At 44.0% G+C, this 18,649-nt stretch overlaps 1 protein-coding gene across 3 annotated transcripts in view; it reads left to right on the forward strand.

The window, feature by feature from the left end:
* Positions 1-1,785: 1,785 nt before the first annotated feature.
* MED10 (mediator complex subunit 10) overlaps positions 1,786-18,649 on the forward strand; it is a 55,856-nt gene continuing 38,992 nt past the window's right edge. For 2 of the 3 annotated variants that reach the window (XR_013610563.1, XR_013610564.1), the window contains exon 1: positions 1,806-2,016. Coding sequence is in view for 1 of the 3 variants with exons in the window: in XM_078687637.1 (XP_078543763.1) it covers positions 1,862-2,016 (155 nt within the window). In the remaining 2 variants the exon portion in view is untranslated. Of the gene's footprint in view, positions 2,017-18,649 lie in introns of all 3 variants that reach the window. The other variant, XM_078687637.1, reaches the window with a different exon arrangement.

An 18,649-nucleotide genomic window follows, 5' to 3' on the forward strand; every position in this document is an offset into this window, starting at 1 on the left:
CACAGGTTCATAAAATACATAGTAGGGAGGGCTGATGGGTGAGTGAGTGGATGGATAAGTGAGCAAGGGTTGGAGTATAGATAGATGGATGAATGGATGGATGAGTGAATGGATGGATGAGTGAATGGATGGATGGGTGAAAGAGGGTGGATGATTGGATAAAAGGGCGGATGATGGGTGGATAAGTGAAAGATTAGATGGATGAATGAAAGGTAAGGTGGATGGATGAAAGGATAGATGAATGAGTGAAAGGAGGGATTGAGTGAAAGGGTGGATGGAATGAAAGGGTGGATGGTATAAAGAAGTGAAAGAGTTGATGGATAGATGAGCGAAAAGATTGATGGATGAGTAAAAGGGTGGATAAAGAGATGGATGAGTGAAAAGATGAATGGATAGGTTTAAAGATGGTGGATGGATAGGTTTGGATGTGAAGGGTGGACAGACGGAATGGTGAATAACTGAATGATGGATGAAAGACTGAATAGACAACAGTATGTAAAAGTTAAATGGTGGACATCAGCAGGTAAATGGTAGGATGAAAGGATGAATAGATAGATCGATGGAAGAGACAAGAGATATCTCCTGGGGAGGGTCATGATGATTTGCTTCGTGCCATAAGAGCTTTGGTTCAGAGTGTTTTTTTTTTCAGTTTCTTCCTACTCACTTGTTCAAAAATATATAGTATTGTGCCAAACAACAGCAATTAACAGTATGGCATTTAAAAGGTGCAACTATTGCAACAAAAAAAGGAAATGTTAACATATTATCGCATTTCTCTTTCATTTAATGTATTGAGTTAACTTGCTTTGTTTATATAAACACATTTATCATGTGTTTTAGCACGTGCTGCAATTATTATAAAAGTCCTTAAGTATCATCATGGCTTGCCCTTGGCTCCGCCCCTAGCCCCGCCCTCTCCCTACACCTCTGGCTCATTTGAATGAGCACCTGCACTTATTTTTTTCCATTTAACACCTTCACTGCGGCGGCTATTCCGCCGCAGTGCTAAAGAATTTGGGCGGCCGCGCGGCGCTCGCATGCTCGTGACGGAGCCGCTCCGTCACGAGCTTCGGTTGAGCTGTGCTCGTGACGGAGCGGTTCCGTCACGGCCCGCCCCGCTCAATAGAACGCTCAGCGCACGCGCGGAATTCGTGCCGCGCATGAGCGTTCTATCGAGCTGGGCGGGCCATGACGGAACCGCTCCGTCACCAGCACAGCTCAACCGACGCTGGTGACGGAGCGGTTCCGTCACCAGCACCGAAAGGGTTAAAGCACTGGGCTTCCGTGGTCTATTTTGTAACATTTCTCTCATGTAACATAACTGCTTTTACTATAGAGCGCTCTGACACCTTCGGGTAAAGTCCCTGCTATATAAAAATGCATTAAATAAATAAATAAAACAGATAAATCTCTGTCTGTGTCGCGATCCTGGAACCGTCAAGCAGTGACATTTGTAGAGTGCCACCCGGCCTCTACAATACACTGTACCTCTCCACCCCCCTTCGTGACCGGGCTCGGTCCCAGGATATAAATAAAAGGGCCCCAGGTAGCACGTGACCTTAGGCCGATACCCAAGTTCGAGTCTTTTGGTGCGCGATGGCAATAGGCACATCTGCGTAAAGGTGACCCCCTCCACAACATTGAAATATGCAGCAAGGAAGATTAAGCACTTCCCTGGGACATAGGATGTGCTGAACTCTGCGTCATATTGTGTCACGTTCCTATCAAGGGCGGAGCCTGGGCGCATACGTTTCCGTTCTTTAACCAACAAGAACATCTGTAGTCCGTCCTCTGTTTTTCCTGGACCTGGTTTGCTGCTGATTGGCTGCACTGGCGGCACCGGGACCCCGGGGACTGGAAAATGTTCGGTCGGGCAGGAGGGGAGGCGGCCGATATGGCGGAGAAATTCGACAATCTGGAGGAACAGCTCGAGAAGTTTGTGGAGAATATCAGGCAGCTGGGGATCATCGTCAGCGACTTCCAGCCCAGCAGCCAAGCTGGGCTTAACCAGAAGCTGTGAGTGCCATCAGGCTGGAATCGTTCGTGCATCTAGAATGGAAATAGCGTAGTTCCACTTTATTATCCATTGATGCTCCATTCAGTGACTACCCCGAGCCTTTCCTGGGATTTGAGAGAGACTGCCACCAGCCTGCGAGTCACAACCCTTTTATTACCCCTCTCTGCGTTGAAAATATACTGGAGTTCACTTGAACTGTCGCCGTCATATTGTCTTGTAGTATTTGATTTAGCATTGCTAGATCCGACTGTGGCAGGTACAATAGTGGTAAAATACCGGATAGGGTATAGTGTCATACCGTTCTTCATGAATATAGTGCGTCGTTGAAGGTACCCCTCTTTAAAACTAGGTCTGACAGAGCCAGTAGGTTATGCCTGTTTATAATCCCCCACACGCTAACATGACCCACACAGACAGCAACACACACGTTCATCGTTGCACACAGACAGCAACACACTTACACCCATCTATACAGACACCAAAACGTATGCCGGATAATGTGACAGTAGCAAGGTTTTGAAGTGTGCAGGGACGGATGAAAGTGGGTGAGGAAAAAAACAATAACGGATGTGGAAAAGGATTTTTAATGTAAAGGGTTGGGGGGTGGAATGTGGAACTTTGTTTGTGTTCCAATGTTGCCTGGACAGCGAGTGTTACACTTGAGGCAGTTACTCTTTGGTTGTTTTGGGAGGATTGCGTTGCTCTTAGGCTTGAGGTTTATTCATTGCCTACGTGATTTCATCATTACAGATTTATCTCAAAACGAGCTGGAAATAAGGGCTACATCTCATTAACATTTCTTGAAGAGCAGGATGTTCAGTTCTTTTCTGAAAGGGAGGAGGGATGCATTTTAGACCACCAGGACACATGGGAATGCTAGATGATTGGTGTTTTCCTTCTTGCAAAATTTGAATTTTAGCATGACTCTTCTGCTTGGTGACATCGGCCCCACTTACCCCCAGAACCCTAATTTAGCCAGGTGCAGTCTAATGCCTCAATTAATAGCTTTGTTGGTGAAGCAGCATGTCGTAAGGTGACGTGAGCATGAGTAGTAAGCCAGCATATTTCTTTGGGAGTTGATGTAATATTTTTTTAGTCCAATAATGAGATGAGCAGCATACAGAACACACATCAGCAGTGTAAGAGGAGTTTTGAGAATGTCAGTAACTAGTGCGCTGTAACCATCAAAATGGAAGAGAAGCAGTGTTTGGTCTGTAGTTCAGATGTCTCCAGACAGGTAGGACTTTGTAAAGACGAGGCGGAAGGTAAGTTCAATAGTCTTTATTGAATGTAAGCTACTGACACCAGAGAAGACTTCTTCTCAGGGACTACAGGTAACAGCAACTGCCAATCCAACCATCACCCATGCCCAAGGTTCTACCGTGGAACATTAGGATGTCATAGAACCCTTGGGCATGGGCACGCGGCAGGAGAAGCAGCGCGAGGCAGGCGGTGAGACCTTAGAGCGATACACAGCAGAAATACAAAGTAAAATAACATGAGGCACAACATAATACATCTCCTCATTAAGGAACAAACAACTTAAAATTCCCCACTGAAGGTACCACAACTGTCCTTACGAGTGGCCACATCACCAGGAACGCTCACGCTGTCGGGAGACACAATATCCGTCCTCTGTGGGTAAGAATCCCTACCGGCAATGCCATTCAGAAGCCAATCGTAGTCTGGGGAAAAGGGAGGGCCATGGTTGTCAGTGTTAACATGAGAGGGGGGAACGATCCCGCCACTCCTATACAAAGATAGTGAAGAAAAATGTCATATATTACCATCACTTCAGAGGGCAGAGTTACAGAAGACTTTCTTGACCTCCATGGGCTGTGAGAAGTGACTTTGCCCCTTTCTTACGAAGTCAATTCTCCTTACCCTGACTTTGTCGGCCACCTGTATGCTCACTTTTTTGCATGCATGCCTAGAGTTATAATATTTTTTGCTAGTAATTTGTGAGTGTAACAACTTCTCTTTCACCTTTACAGAAGACCAACAAACTCTCTTAGGCGCGAGCCAACCCATATTGTCTTTGGTAACAGGAGTTCTACCTCTTAGCAGTACGAAGGGGCTAGTACCAGTGGACTCACAAGGAGTTACACGGAAAGCCCAGAGATTGTGGATGAGTTCTTTCCTCCATGAAAGGTTGTTGTGGTTGGCTAGCTGCACTATACCTTTTATGACCTGATTAAACCTTTCGACTGCCCCATTACCAGCAGGATGGTACAACGAAGTAGTTTTATGAGAGATACCATTCTCCATTACAAATGTTTTCAAAATGGCAGAAACGAATTGTGGGCCAAAGGTGGTAGAATATATGCTGCATTTGTAGATCTCAAGTCGGCATTCAACTTAGTTCCGCGTGCAAAGCTGTGGAGTGTCCTTGCGGAACAGGGTATGCCTTTGGATTTGCTGGCCTTTTTAATTAAACTTCATGATGCAAATTTTGCTCAAGTTCGCTGGGGTCAGCAAGTGTAAGTGACAGACAGATTTCCGATCGCCAGAGGGGTCGGACAGGGGTGTGTACTGGCACCAACACTGTTTTCCCTGTACATTAATAGGGTGATCCAGTATTTTTTTTTAGATCACCCCACTTATGCCCCCACCCTTGATGGTAGGACGATCCCTCTGCTAATGTTTGCAGACGATACCTTGTTAATTTCTAAAACGCAACGAGACCTGCAGACGGCGATTATGAGATTTGAGGTGTTCTGCCGGGATCACTGCCTTAGAATTAACGTGGACAAGACTAAGGTCATGTTGCTACATAAACAAAAGATTGTAAGAGGGAGGGTATCCGTGAATGCAGTCACACTTGAGCAGACCCAAGTTTTTACTTGGGTATCACTCTAGGATGCAAATTAAAATAGGAATCCGCATATAAATCGGTTGGTCCTTAAATATGCACAATTATTTGGTGCCTTATTAAAGGAACAGCCCCTTTCCCATACGAAGTCGATTGACCCTGTGTTAAAAATTTACAACTCAAAAATTACTGCTTCGGTCCTGTATGGGGCCGAACTATGGGGCTTCGGTAATCTAGCTGCACTGACGACCTCTCAACATAAATTTATGAGGGGCATAACTGGCCTCCCTCAATCTACCCCATTATTACCCCTCTACTATGATTTGGGATGTCAGTTCCTAGAGGATATGGCACGTTATAGACCTGTGGCCTACTGGAGGAGGCTCTGGGTTACCCCCTAGCTCGCCCAGTACGCACAAGCTCTACTTGAGATCAGGGATGCCGATAGTGCATGTAAAATCTTATGGTTGAGGCAGGTAAAGGCCACCTACAATGACATGGGCCTCAACTTTTTGTGTCAAAACCCTGTAGATAATGTGTTTCCATCTCAAAAGGATTTTAAGGAGCAATATTGAAATATGGTCATCATGAAACGCTTCATGTCATTAACTAGGCCCTCTTTGTCAAGAGATTTCTTGGAGACTAAACATGCGTCTGTCTATGAAAGGTATTGAGATTTTATTACGGTCCCTCGTGATAGGAAATGGTACCACCAATTCAGGGTGGGTACCCTCCCTATCAATTCATTCATTGGTAAATGGTGTTCCAGAACTTGTATGGAATGTCCATAGTGCCCAACTCGGACAGAAACTATAGCTCATATTCCTCTTGTTTGTCCAGTCTACATGAAACTGAGGCACAGATGGTTGAAGCCCATCCGTTTGACGATGGGGATCAATACTGGTATTGAAGCACTAAGGATATTGAAAACAGATAGCAAGGAATCAACTGTAATTGCGGTTGCTACATTTTTACACGGGATGTGGATAACCCTTGCCCACAGGCTGAGCCAGATATAAACTGTTATATTGATCTACCTGGTCTTTTAAAATTAAATTGTTTTTAATTTGGTCTCAATCGCATTCTGGTTTCCAAAGTATTATGTCCTGGGATTTTTGTCTCTTTTTATTACGTTTTAGACTAATTTATTGTACATAGTGAGGGAGTAATTGTGGACTTATTATGACATTTTTCTATTATCAAGAGAGTGGAATGTTATGTTATTACTATTTTAAATGTAAATGTCTTTCATGATCATGTGCATCGAAATAAAGACTTATCGAATTGAATTGTGGGCCATTGTCGGACACAATACATTTGGGTAGGCCTTCTCTAAGAAATAACCTCCGCAACAAACTAACAATGGTTTTTGCATTGGCGTGCTGTACAACTTCCACTTCAGGCCATTTTGAAAAATGGTCCACTAGTACAATGAGGAACAATTCCTCACCCTACTTTTTGTCTTCCCTTTGCCACCGTGTCCTTCATGACAGATGTCAAGGAGTCTTGCACGTAGAGTGGTGGGGGGTATGACTTTACCGTTTCTAAGTATTAATTCTCCTTCGCTAGATAGTTCGTCTCTGAGTTCTCAGAAGGTGTGAAGTTGTTTGGGAATACATTTTGTTGCAGGCCAACCATCCGTTTTTTATATACCATTTGACCTCAAGTAGTGTAGTGTCTCCCTCCAGGGCTGATAACCATTCAGACTGTGATATGCAGGGTACCTCCTCTAGAATGTTAGCAACAACGTTTCAATATCCGAGGTATGTTCTCCTGTCTCAGGTAAAGGCAAACAACTTAGACAGTCTGCCACAGTATTCTTTACTTCTGGGACGTACTGTACATTATAATTAAAATCCATCCTGACGGAAATGTGTGCGAGGCGGGGAGAGACACTTTGTAGGCACTTGGTGGAGAGTACCTTGACAAGTGGTTTATGATCACTTCTAAAGGTGACCAGGTACCCCCATATGTACTGCCTGAAGTGCTCTAAACCCCAGGCGCATGCCAAGACTTCACGCTCGATCCCAGGGTACTTTTCTTCAGTAGGTGTGATCGAGCGAGAGGTGAATGTCACAGTTACGTTAGTTTTGGAGGAGTGCTTTGCACGCGTGGGTTCGTATCCCATCCTTGTTGCCAAAAGTGTAAAGACTAGCCGGTGGCGGAAGGTACGTTCAACATTCGTTATTGAATGTAAGCCACTGACATGAGAGAGCACGTCTTCTCAGGGGCTACAGGTACCACCAACTGCCACTCCAACCGTCGTCCATGCCCAAGGTTCTACTGTGGAACATTAGGGCATCCTAGAACCCTTAGGCACGCGGCCGGAGAAGCAGCACGAGGCAGGTAGCGAGACCTTCGAGAGATACACAGCAGAAATACAAGGTAAAATAAGATGAGGCACAACATAACAGACTTCACTCCTGCAGGCAGGTGGAAGCCTGCCTTTTTTGTTTATGCAGTGTGATTCCCAATGCTAAGCTTTGTGTTTGTTGAAGACTTGTGACAGGTGGTCCTGCAGGAGGGCATCAGTTTTTTTTTTTTTATGTAGCTTTCTTGCAACTGTCTTTTCAGCAATCGTCCCCAGGAACAGTACATTTGTGATCAGGCAGTAATTTGCAAAATTATCATATTCCGGTGTTCTTCTCTTAGTTGTTGTTTTTAGGTCTCGCTGAGACAGCATGTGCTGTTGCTTGCAAGATCTTTAACAGAAAAACTTAAAAAGGCTTAGAGCCCGCCTATTACTTATCATAGGTTGGCTTTGTCACTCTTATTTCCTTGCATCTCATTCGTCAGCGTGTGCCAGTTTCACTTTCACTTCATGCTTTTCTCCCTTGTTTGAAGGACGGACCAAGTACAGCTTCCTGTCCACAGCGAGTTCCCTTCCACTAGTCACACTATTCTGCAGATTGTTTTTAAACATTTTTAAGGTCTCACCTGCGGCATGCGTGCAAGAAATATTGTAGACGACAAGGAGGCTGAAGGCCGCCAAATTGCTTACCATTCCTTGGCTTCATTGTCACTCTTACTGTCTGCCTCCTAATTAAGGAGCGCTAGCCAACTTCACTTCCTCTTCTTTCCTCTCGGGCATCTACCAAGTACAGTTTTCTTCATCTGGATTATTGTTCTGGTGCTGTGATTAAGGTACTAGTTTTCTTTTTTTCTTCATCCTGTAGGTTGCTACTTTATTGGCACTGCATGAGGGTAAACTAAACCTCCAATTAAAGTTACTTATAACCTTCCTTCCATACAGCCATCCTTTTAAGCTCCTTCATCCCTTCCACCATCTATTATTTTACTTATCCACTTCACCTATTCTTCTTTCTTCCATACATTGATTCTTTCTCGCTTCATCCTTCCTTTCACTAATTCATCTTTCAACACATCCAGTTCACCCTTTCCGCTGTGTATTCCGTCCACCGTTTCTTCCATTTATCCATCCTTTCACCCATCTTATCACCACACATTCCATCAGCCCGTTTAGCCTTCCTTACACAATTTGTCCTTGCATCTTTCCATAGACCCTTTCTTATAACTTTTTTTTGGTTCATTTTTTCCCCATTCCTAACTTTTACTTCTTTTCTGAGGGCCTGGCAGGAGCCATTTGCTGTCTGGCCACTCAGTTTTTGAAAGTGCCTCAGCAAATTGTCTTTTTTTAACTTTATTTTTCTTAACCTCTCCAAATGGCATCTGCCATCTTCGCACAGTAAATAAATAATAACGAATGCGGCAGTTGCATCGTGCCTAATGCATGCAGGTGTGATGCCTTTTGGTGCTTACATAATTTTTGCTGATGCCGCACAGCATCTTCAGAAAAGATTGGCAAAGCCAATAAGTTGAAAAGGCGAGACCTGTTGGCTTTTCCAGTGAATGTTTTATTTTGCTTAGGCAGTTCACCTCACGCCTCTTCCAGCATCCTATGCTCCTCTCTCTATAACACTAGGGGTTCCCTTTCATTCGTCGTTTCTCCCTTCTCACTGGTTTACTACATTTATGTTCCTTTCTCCTTTTTCTGCCTTTCTCTGTCGCTCTACGCCAGAGTCAGTCTGGTGATGAAAAATAAACTCCGGTTCCCAGAAACAAGTTAAAGTGACTAGCAGCAAGGTCATAATATTAAGCACAGAACACGTCCTATCTGACAGAAGCCCTGAAATTTGGAGTAAGCAACCCTGCACTTGTACAAGATCGATTTCCTGAGAGCAGACTCCCTTTAACTGCGGAAACTCAACCTCCCATGATTGGCCTACCATTACATGCCTGACAACTTTGGACGCTAAGACTTTGAATGCACCAAAATGGCATTGGCAATCCATCATATAAAGCACGCACAGAATCTGTGTGTGCGTTTACTCTTGTGTGTGCTAGTGCCCATAGCGAGGGCTAGTGGCACGTTCCTTTAAAAGAAAGTTATCGCTCAATGCAAAAAGAAACGTATCCCGTCGTGCACTCGTTAACACCAGGAGAAGTAAAGTGTCTCTTCTCTTGTGCAGAGCATAGCACAGACTTATCATACTCTGATCGCCAACTCTGCCGGGTCAGAGTCCATGGTACTGAGTTGCCAAAAGACAGGTCCATGGAATGGAGGTACTCGCAGTTTCAGACAATCAGATGGAAAAAAAAAACGAATTATGTAGTACCTTACCAAAAGAGACAATCTAAGTCACTCCACAAAGTGGAGATGGACTTTGGTGAGCAGGTGTGGCATACAGAACCTCCCATAATATGGAAACCAGAGCCAATACTGCTCCTTGTTCAGGGTGAGAAGCTCAGAACTGTAAGACGGAAAAGACTGTGTCCAATGCAAACACACTTTGCCTTACCGAGGGGTATTCAACATAGTCTAGGAGTGTGCTCCATCATTGACAGATTTTCAGGTCTACCACTTACTATCAATCCACAATTAGATCCCTATACCTGGGACAGTTAGTGTATTTAACTGACATGAGTACACATAACTCTGGTTGTATTTTTTCCGAACATACCAGAGTAAACCCCCTACTCTATATCGCAGTGGGGTGTGAATTCTCTAATGTCTTATTGTCCCCATCATATACTGTTCCGATCTAAAAAAGTACATAGGTTCTCAACTCAAACAATGTCCAAAGATGCCTGCCTTCTTCTCTGGCAGTACATACACCCACACTTAACCACATGTGCACGTAACTACGAAAAAATGTGTGGTGGAATGGAAGGCACCTCACGGGCGAACAACCCTTGGGGATCTTGGCAGATGTTACCAACTCAATGCCCCTTTCTCATCATCGGTTGCCATTCCAAATCCAAAAGAAAACAAATTTGTTACAACACATAAAATGAAATGCGTGTGAAAGGTGCTAAATGGAGAGTTTTACAACATTAACTCATAAATGTGACCAAAAGGACAGAGTGATATAAAATCAGCAGACACACCCACTCAATTACTTTATTCTTCGTATTCGTGTGAACTGATGAATTAAAAAAAGGTTGGTAGCTTAATATCGCCTACCAGTACCTGATACCGACATGTTTCACTGCCCCAATATATTTGGCAGATTCATCAGGGTATTCAACACTCGGTCACTGCACCAATTTTAGAACATCTTTTTGGACACTGTTGAGTTGAGACACAAATAAAAACCAAGAGACAAAACCTGTAGTCAATCTGAATATTTAGGTTTCCAAAAGAAAGTAATGGTCAAAAGTATAATTACCCCAGGTCAGCATTAACATCTCATACCGGCTGACCGAATCACTCTCTGATTCATTTAGAGTCGATTGATCTATCAATCTGTAAAGTGTAACAGGTAACAAATAAAAATTCAAATTTCAAATTAATGCGGAAACACTCTTTTATATCATCATTTAGGGAAGGAGTGAGGGACAGCAATAACCGAGTGTTATCCACCGGGCAAGCAAAACATCCCGGCCGCGTGCAGTAATGACTTTCACTCACAATCCCAAAAGCGATGTATCATCAGAGTTCATTAAGAGTTCGTGAGGCGCGGGACTCAAAAGAGAAGTTCTCATCGCCTACAGACTCAATATCTTAGGCAGTCACTCGTGACAACGTCACTGAATGTGACTGTCTAACCAACGCCCCTACTCCACACATCTATCAGCCCCACTCCTCACCGTACATCGGGGTAACCGGACCATACATCATCCCAGGAACACCGGGCACTCGCTGGCGTCTGTTTTTGAATGCAACGTTACCGGCAGTGTCCGGTCACATGTTGTGACGCGCATGCTCAGAGGGTATGTTCCTGGATGGAAAGTGAGCGCCATATTGGAATGGTGCTGAGAGTCAACCACATCGCTTAACAGTCAGTTCCAAACCTTCAGCCTCGTGCCACATTCTTACCACAAGGACTCAAACCGCATAATTATTTGATAAATGATGGAATAAGGTTTGCGATATAATTACCAATGGTCTGTTTGTCAATGAATTCACATGGTCACAAGACAAACCCAAGCAATGTATTCACCGCGCCATCTCAGAGTGGAGTGACTGATCCAATACCGAGAACGGTAATGCAACACTGACGGGGGTATATTTACAACTAGTCATACCCATGTCTCAATTATAGTCATAGATATGGTGCAGTACTCGACCCCTGAGTGTGATTAAGGAGTTATGATTAACAAATTCTGGAGTTATGATTAGAAATTCAGAATAGATACATTCTTCACATGTCAGAGCCTATGGGTACACCACGCTATTAGATGGAATTTATTTTCTATATATAGCGCGGTAAGTACCATGCAGGTGCATTCAAGGCAGAGCACCACCCGCGGACCAGGGGAGTCACTCCGCAACCCTTTGAATCCCTGGCCGGGCAACAAGGAGCACCAACAAACGCTGAGAGGGGAAAAAAAGACTGTCATTCACCCCCCTCCTCCCTGTAGCTGTATAACCCTTACAGATTTACTTCACTCGATTCCACTCAATAATCTCATTAAGGCCAATACTGTCACTGCGCTCTCTGTATATCCATCTTGCTTCCTTACTCAGTAATGCAGTTTCCATATTCTGTGGGTTTCCCTTTATTGTCTCCAGCACAGTCCATGTGAAATCATGTTTCTCTTTGTGGCAGTGTTGTACCAACTTAGTAGTCAGTTTCCCGCCCTGATCGTGCTAAGATGTTCTTGGATGCGCACTTTGATTTTTCTCGTAGTTAAACCAATGTATTGGAGGCCACAGCAACATAGCAATCTATATATCACATTTGTGGTATTACAGTTGCTAAAGTGGTTGAAAAACCACACCTTTCCTGTGCTCAAGGTTACACTATTGCTTTTCTTAGTCAGGGGGCAAACCGAGCATGTACCACAAGGGTAATGTCCCTTAGGTAAGGTACTCAAATCTTTCTTTTGTGGTGCCGGGGTGCGGGTGTGGACCAATTTGTCTTTTAGGTTAACTGCCCTCTTAAAGGCAAATCTGGGTGGTGGCATGCGAAAATCCTTCGTGGATAGCAAGTCCCAGTGTTTTCTAATTGACTGTCTAATTTTCGTTGCCATGGGATCAAATGTCATCACCACCGGCAAGCAGTCTCTTCTCTCTTTATTCGTATGTTCCAGTAGGACACTCCGAGGTGTATTAAGTGCCTTTTTTCTGGCGTTTTTAACTACTTTACGGGGATAGCTGCGCTGCTCAAGTTTTTTTGACAGGTCCTCTGATTGCTCCATAAACCCACCCGTGCTGGAGCAATTCCTCCGGTATCTGAGGAATTGGCCCACTGGAAGGTTGTCGCGGAGGGCTCTGGGGTGATACGAATTGTACATCAGGAGTGAATTACTATCGGTAAGCTTTTGATGAACCCTGGTCTTAAGTCCGCCATCCAAGTCAGACTCAATTTCCAGGTCCAAATAAATAGCACTAGTGCGGCTATAGGTCCACGTGAATTTAAGGCTCTCGTCTTGCGAGTTGAGCCATGTCAGAAACTCCCCTAGGGATTCTTCAGTGCCTGACCAGATGCAGAGCACATCGTCTATATATCTCTTCCAGAGGCAAATGTGCCGCTGGAAGGGGTTGGTATCCGGGTAGACGATGTGCTCCTCCAATCTACCCACATAGATGCATGCTAGGCTTGGGGCCATCGTGGCCCCCATAGATGTTCCAGAGGTTTGAAGGTAGATTTGGTCCTTGTATCCAAAGTAGTTCCTCGTGAGTGCAAGCTCAACACATTCCATGACGAATGATTGGGGAACCACTCGAGGTCCCCCAGTGCGCGCGCTGCTGCCACCATCGTCGCGTCCTGGGGAATGCTTGTGTACAGGGACTCAATATCGATGGTCACGAGGAACTGTGTACTTGAGTCATATGGGGTCTTTTCCAAGATGTTCAACACGTCGGTAGTGTCCATGATAAAGGACCGTTGATTCACCACCGACTCCCGTAGAAAGTAATCCGCATATTGTGAAAGGGGCTCCAACACTGACTGTATCCCCGACACAATGGGTCTGCCGGGCGGAGGGCGGGTAGGTTTGTGGATCTTCGGTAAAATATAGAAAGCCGGAGTCCTGGGGGTGTTGTTAACCAGGAACTCCGCTTCTTTCACCGAGATCCATTTGTTAATTTTGGCTTTGTTGACCATTTCTCGTATGGTTTGGAGCAGGTCATCCACAGGGTCTTTTCTGAGGGGTTTATAATTAGTGCGGACATTCAACAAGCGAAGTACCTCTGTCTCATAATCCTGAGTGTTGAGCACCACCACCGCACCCCCTTTATCCGCTGACTTAATCGTCAATTGAGGTTTTTTTCTAAGCCTCTCACTGCCTCCCAATCCTCTCTCGTCATGTTAGAATAGTTGGAGCGTTCCTGGGATTTTTCAAAATTCTCAATATCATTGAGCACTTTTTTCTTCAAAAACAGACACTTCAGGGCCAACTGCGGACCCGACGGGGCAGAAGGTAGAAGGTTTCTTCAAGTTAGTGCCTCGAAATGAATTGATGTCTTGCTCATTTTCTTTCTGTGCGAAGAATTTCTTAAGTTTGATTTTTCTCATTGTTGCGTGAAATTCCACGCGGCATTTAAATGCTTCATGTTTCGGCGTTGGAACAAACCCCAACCCCTTATTGAGTACTCTATCTTCACTAGGTGTTAAAATGTGGTTGGATAGGTTAACTACAATGCTCTCATTTAGTTGTCCGTTCGTCCCCGACTGCGGGTCACTCTGGGTGAGAATGTCTGCCATTGGGGTGTTGAATTGCCTCTCCCTCGGCCTCGCCCTGTGGCACCCCTCCCCCTGTTGTGGTTGGTTCTCTGACCCTGCTCTAAAAAAGAGCGCAATAGTGCACCCAGATCTTCGGTCTGGCGATTCTGTTGGTTGAAACGTACTCTACTATTCTGCTGGGGTTCTTCCTCTTCTTCACTGGAGGTGTTGTCAAATGTCCTGTTATTGGGTGTACGCCTTTGCTGTTGTCTTCCTCCCCTACCTCTGTATTTACTAGTAACGTTCTGCTGGGCGGGTGCCTGTTGGTAATATTCTTCCTTTACATACGGGAATGCCCACTCGTGAGTGTATCTTTCTAGATTCTTTGTCAGACCTTTTATCTTTTGGTTGACCATGTAGTTTTTATACTCAACCAGGTCGTCCTGGATTTTTTGCAAGTGCTCCTTGCTGTCCACCAAGGTAGTGTCTTTAGATATCTTATCTTCCAAATCAAGGATCTCCTTCAAGAGCTCCTCGCTTAGTCGCTGCGCAGTGCTAATGATCAGGATGAGCCAATCCCTGGTACATTTATTGGCGATAAAACTCCAGTCAGTGCGGAATTTGTCGTCATCCAGAAAAATCCGTGGCTCAATCCTAACTATAAGGCTCGGTGGTGCTACCACTTACTATGACATTGAGTTCCACTAAGATCCAGTGTATGTAGATTTATCTTGTGTTTATTTGGAAAATATGGCGTTGCTCACACCTGCTTGGACCTCTGTTGGACACCCCAACTATAACCTTTGAGCTTCAGCGGCTATTTTGAGTGCCTAACTGACGTGACAAGACAATGCAATTCTTCCAAAGGTTTAAGATCTTGCAGTGCAAGTATAACAAAAACTAGAAGACATGTTTTATGTTAAAATCTTTTTTTTATCCGGTTGTTCAGTTGTATATAATGTCGTCTTGGTTTGGATAAAAGAAAAAAAAATGCTTAACACTTTTTATTCTAACTTTTCAACATGATGCACAACAGCCACAATGCTCTACTACATAGCCAAAAGTTCTGGCTAAACACATAAGGTCCCAAAGGCGAGACCTATTAGCTATTCCACTGCTTGTTTTTCTTATTATTATGTAGGGGACCAACATATGGTACAGTGCTTGATTGCCTGCAATAGTCTCTTAGTTTTGTTAAAGGTCTTGCTGATGAGTCTTGTAATAGGCCGCCTTGGATTCTATAATGTGCTGACTGTGTCTGATTGATAGATTAGAGTAGAGCGCACTGAGACACTGGGATAGATTTGTGGTGTTGTAAGGGTAGTTCTCAAGGACTATCGGTTCGTCAAAGGGTCACGATCTATGGATATCTAGAGGATTTGTAGCGTTTCCATTCTGATCAGGTATAGGAATGTACCTGGCACGCAGCAAGACCCCAAAAGAGTCACCCAACCATCGAGGCCCTAGCGACTTGGGTGACATTGATTGACTGAATGTAACGTCTACAGGGACTAACCCGGTATTGAGACTGATGGCTAGTCTTGGCGTTTGCAGTGAAGAGAATGTGGCAAGATTGAGTCTCGGGGCAAAGTGCATGGAGCATGTTCCATGCATGGAGCATGTTCCATAACAACTCCCATTCCCGTGGTAAAGGACAAGGGTTCGGGGCATGTATTGACACTAAACACTCGGCCCAATTAGTGAGGGTGGGGTATTACCGAAATTAAGATAATTATAGAAGAACTTGCTAAGAAACTGGAAAAGACTGCTTTCGTGCTCCTGCACAGATGGGCCCTGAGCAGAGGGAGTTTGATCAGGCCCAATCTACAGCAGACCACAATTCTTGCCATACTATTTTGACACACAAACCTGCCAAAGGAACACCATTGGCAGGCTTGCCAGGAATGTCTACTGCTTCTATTGTTAACTTTGGTGGCCCAGACCAAGGGACTAGCCCAGGTGTGTCTGATGCCTCCTCTGCTTGTACATCCTGTCCCAGATCATCATAGGATCAGGGTATCCTAGCATTCTAGTAAATATTGTCATACAAAAAGAATTGTCATTCATCTCATGGAACCTGGCAGGGATTAGATCTAAACTCATGGATAACGATTGGCTGCTATTTGTGGGGGGAAAGGATGCCTGTATCTTCCAAGAAACTTGGGTCGTAGAAAGAATATTTATAAATGGTTACACTACCTATAGTGTGGAAGCAACAACTCCAAATAAAACTGGGCAAGCCATGGGAAGATTAATTATTCTGGTGAAACATACCACCGCCTGTACCCGCTCACAGCTAAAGATTGATTCCCTAGATGTAATGGGAGTTCAATTTATGTTCCCCCCGGGCTAACCATGGTACTGTTCAATGCCTATGCCAGGTCGGTTTCTGTTAGAGAAGGTTCCTCTATTTTGGCCTTGCTGTATAATGAGATTGAGCTCTATCAATAGCGAGTAAAAGTTGTGGTAGCAGAGGAATTTCAATGTCTCTTTTGAGCCTTCGAACTTCGCTTAATGCATTGTTTAAAGAAGAGGATGAGATATGGAATATATAGTGGTTTGACTAGTAGACCCCAGCGCTCTTCTTCTAGTGCTGCAATGCATGTAGCATCGATGATGGTTCGGCACAATCTCAGGGCTTCCAGTGGGCGAACCCGATCAGTCCCCTGCATTTAAAAGAGTCTTTTATTGAAGTGTCATAGATTTCATATCACTTGATGTAAGTGTTTGGCCATTCCTGAGTGATATGGTAATCATGCCCTGACTTGACAGTGACCATAATCCATTTCTTTTAACTTTAAGTAGCGACGCTCTCAACAGAGAGCTCAGCTCGTTGGGTGTCTTACTGTAATGCCTGAACTGCCTCTAGCCAATAACTCAAGAAGGGTTTCGTGGCCCTGAGTATTGGCTAATGATAAACTGCACTTTGAAATGTATATATGGTATGTGCACTTTTCCCTCTTCTATTGAAGGAAATTTGGTAACTTCTGTTCCAGTTTTAGACATTCATAAACTTTTTTATAGGGAATTCTCAAGTTTTCCCCAAAGATTTTAAAAAACAAAGGCCCCGTGTAGGATGGAAAACCAAAAACCAGTGGTATAATGTAGAATGTAGAGCTGCAAAGTCGCAGTTAATAGCAGCAATTAAATGTAATAGTTCTAATATTAGTGCAGCGCGCTACAGATACAAATTGGCACAAGATAAGGCTAAGAGGAAATGGGTGGACAAGAATTGGGCTGTCAAGCTGCAAGCTGTTAGAACTAATGACAACAGGGCATTTTGGCATATGATCTCCCATGAGAGCTCAGACATTGTCAAGAAAATCTTTACTATATTGAACCATAGAAATGGGTCCATCATTCTACAACATTATATTCATAAGAAGCCATTTCATCTTTGCTACACCTCCAAAATCAGAATTGTGGTCTCTGTGATAATACAAATATCCCTGATGATGCTGATCTAGCATTCAGTTTGGTTGACACATCCTCTGTTAATAGTTGCCTAAAAGCTGCTAAGGCGCCGGACCCTGACCACATCCCAGGCAATTTGTACAATTCTCAGCTCTCAATTTGGAAATTTTATGTCAATCTCCTTTCCATCGCAATTGCGTCTGGGGGTAGGATCCCAGACACACGAAGGGGTGCAGATATAATTCCATTTTTTTTTTTAAAAGGGACGGCTCTAGTCCAGCCAACTATAGGCCAATCAGCCTCATTGATAATCTGCAACAAATATTTGCTTGGCACCTGCTTGACAAGTTGCAAGAAAGGATTTGATTAGTCTCCATCCAATCACCCTTCCAAGCAGGATTCTGCCCCAAAACTAGCACGTCACACCAAGTTTTTAGATTCACATTACTTTATTAGAAGTATGCTCTGATTTGTTATAAACTCTATGTGGCTTTCATATATACTATTTTAAACAACAAGAGAGTCAGGGTGTAAATCGTCACTCTTTTACCCCTAATATCAGTAAGAATCAACAACAAAAGAGTGATAAATGCAGAACATCTCAAATGAAAACTTCAAAAGAGGAGAAAACGTTAAACCTGGTGAAAAGAAACACAAAAGTTAGTTCTAAAAGAACCCTCACTCACCAACCTGGTGGTGACATGCTTCATCATTGGGTTCCCACTGGAAGGATAGAATGTCCTCCCAGTGTGCTTCTACGCCTGTTTACAGTGGAGCTGGTTCTTTTGTGTGTTGTTGGCAGTGAAAAAAACAAAAGTGCTAAGTGAGTGCAAAATATGTTAAAAAATGCGTGGGTGTGACTGTCAACTACTTTATTAATAGTCCAGCCAGCATTAGTTAAAAACAGGTGGAATAGGGACTTGTAAATGGGTTTCTTTATTTGAAAACCCTTCGTCCTATAGAAAAATGGTCAACATGTTTCAGCTTTAAGAGCCAAAATCGCTCAGCATTCGTCCGGACCAATTGTGTCATCCACCGGCGGTGTGCACGCACTAAGGCGCACCCAACCGTGAGGATATTTGTGTGAAAAATAAAAATGGGTATATTACTCACGGATATACCCGTGTGGGCACTCACAGTAATTTACTGGGGCCTCATACCTGTTGAAAGAAAGGACAAAGCAGTGTTACTGGGAAAAGTTATTCACATAGTTCACTTATTGTCTATCAACAATCACAGGGCAGTGTTATCAAGACTTTCCCTTCACCAGCTGGC

This window comes from Lissotriton helveticus, chromosome 4_1 (genome assembly GCF_964261635.1).
Source record: "Lissotriton helveticus chromosome 4_1, aLisHel1.1, whole genome shotgun sequence".
Taxonomy (NCBI): Eukaryota; Metazoa; Chordata; class Amphibia; order Caudata; family Salamandridae; genus Lissotriton; species Lissotriton helveticus.